The sequence below is a fragment of the Montipora capricornis genome, chromosome 12 (genome assembly GCF_036669925.1).
Source record: "Montipora capricornis isolate CH-2021 chromosome 12, ASM3666992v2, whole genome shotgun sequence".
NCBI lineage: Eukaryota > Metazoa > Cnidaria > Anthozoa > Scleractinia > Acroporidae > Montipora > Montipora capricornis.
Genome location: NC_090894.1, coordinates 15,057,520 through 15,058,673, shown reverse-complemented (window position 1 = coordinate 15,058,673; position 1,154 = coordinate 15,057,520). Strand labels below are relative to the sequence as shown.

At 36.3% G+C, this 1,154-nt stretch overlaps 1 protein-coding gene across 1 annotated transcript in view; it reads right to left on the bottom strand.

The window, feature by feature from the left end:
• Positions 1–447: 447 nt before the first annotated feature.
• LOC138026571 (uncharacterized) overlaps positions 448–1,154 on the bottom strand; it is a 1,431-nt gene continuing 724 nt past the window's right edge. The window contains exons 3-4 of the mRNA XM_068873968.1: positions 910–1,148; positions 448–720 (exon numbers count right to left, since the gene is read on the bottom strand). Of these exons, the coding sequence (XP_068730069.1) occupies positions 543–720; positions 910–1,148 (417 nt within the window). The 3' untranslated portion in view covers positions 448–542. The remainder of the gene's footprint in view (positions 721–909; positions 1,149–1,154) is intronic.

Here is a 1,154-nt window from a genome sequence, read left to right as displayed (position 1 = left end):
TGACGTAGTCTTTATTAAATGTAAGATGGTTTCATCGGCATATTTTTAATATGGAAAAAGCCTGAATTTATTTGATTTATTTCTGAGGGGTTAAGGGGCGGCTCTACACAGGCTAAGATCAAAAGCGGGGGAAAGATTCTTTGTAAGAAAAAAATTACATGATCTCTGTATACACTAATGCACTCAGTCATTCATTCACACGTTATTTTATTTATCATTGATTTATTAGTTCATTCACTCACTAACTCTTTCGTCCGTTAATCCTTTTTGTCTGTCTTTCTCTCTTTTTTCTTTCTTTCCTTCATTCTTTCTTTTATTGCAAATTTCTCTCCTTGCGCATGCTAAGGAGTAACAGTAACAAAGCATTTGTCCGATTATATCGATAGAATCGTCTTAAGAACGATTACTTTACGTGAAAATGCAATAAACAAATCTGATTAGGTTATACTACAAAATTGCGAGTTAAAACTAACTATAATCTAAAAAAAACATGGAAATAAATAGTATGAGGAACACTGAAATCAGCTCTTGAGCGAGTTTGTTTACTTTAAAGATAAATGGACTCTTTCTAGGAAAACTTTTACAACCAGAGGACCGATACGGTCTTCCGCCTTTTTCTCCAGTTCAGTAAGGGAAAACTCTGCGCCAATCATGTCACCTTCCTTCATCAACTCGCTATCCAGGGTCACAGCGTCATCATAGTTTCCAAAGATCACAAATCTGTAAGATAAAGACATCATTATTGTCAGGAAGAAGTAACGCCAAGCGTAGGTATACAGCAGTTTCAATTAGGTAACGACCTAACTTTATAACAATTATTGATTTATTACTAACTTCTGAAGAACTCAAATTCATTAAATACTGTATCTTTGTAAAAGAAAAAGGAAAGAAATCAGTGCACTCACTCACCTTACAGCAACTCGCACGGGTGAGACTGCTGATCGCAATTGTACGTACATTTTGCACTTTGGAGGTGCTATGAACATTAGCATCCTCCATAGTTTTCCATCGGAATTAAAATCTGTACTTGTGAGTGGAACGCTCTGACTTAATGTCATCTTCTCGGCTACTCGCTCCTTAAACCCATCTATTGTCCAACGAAAACTGGCAATTGACACACCTGTTCGCAATTCCAGGGTATTCTTATCCTGGAA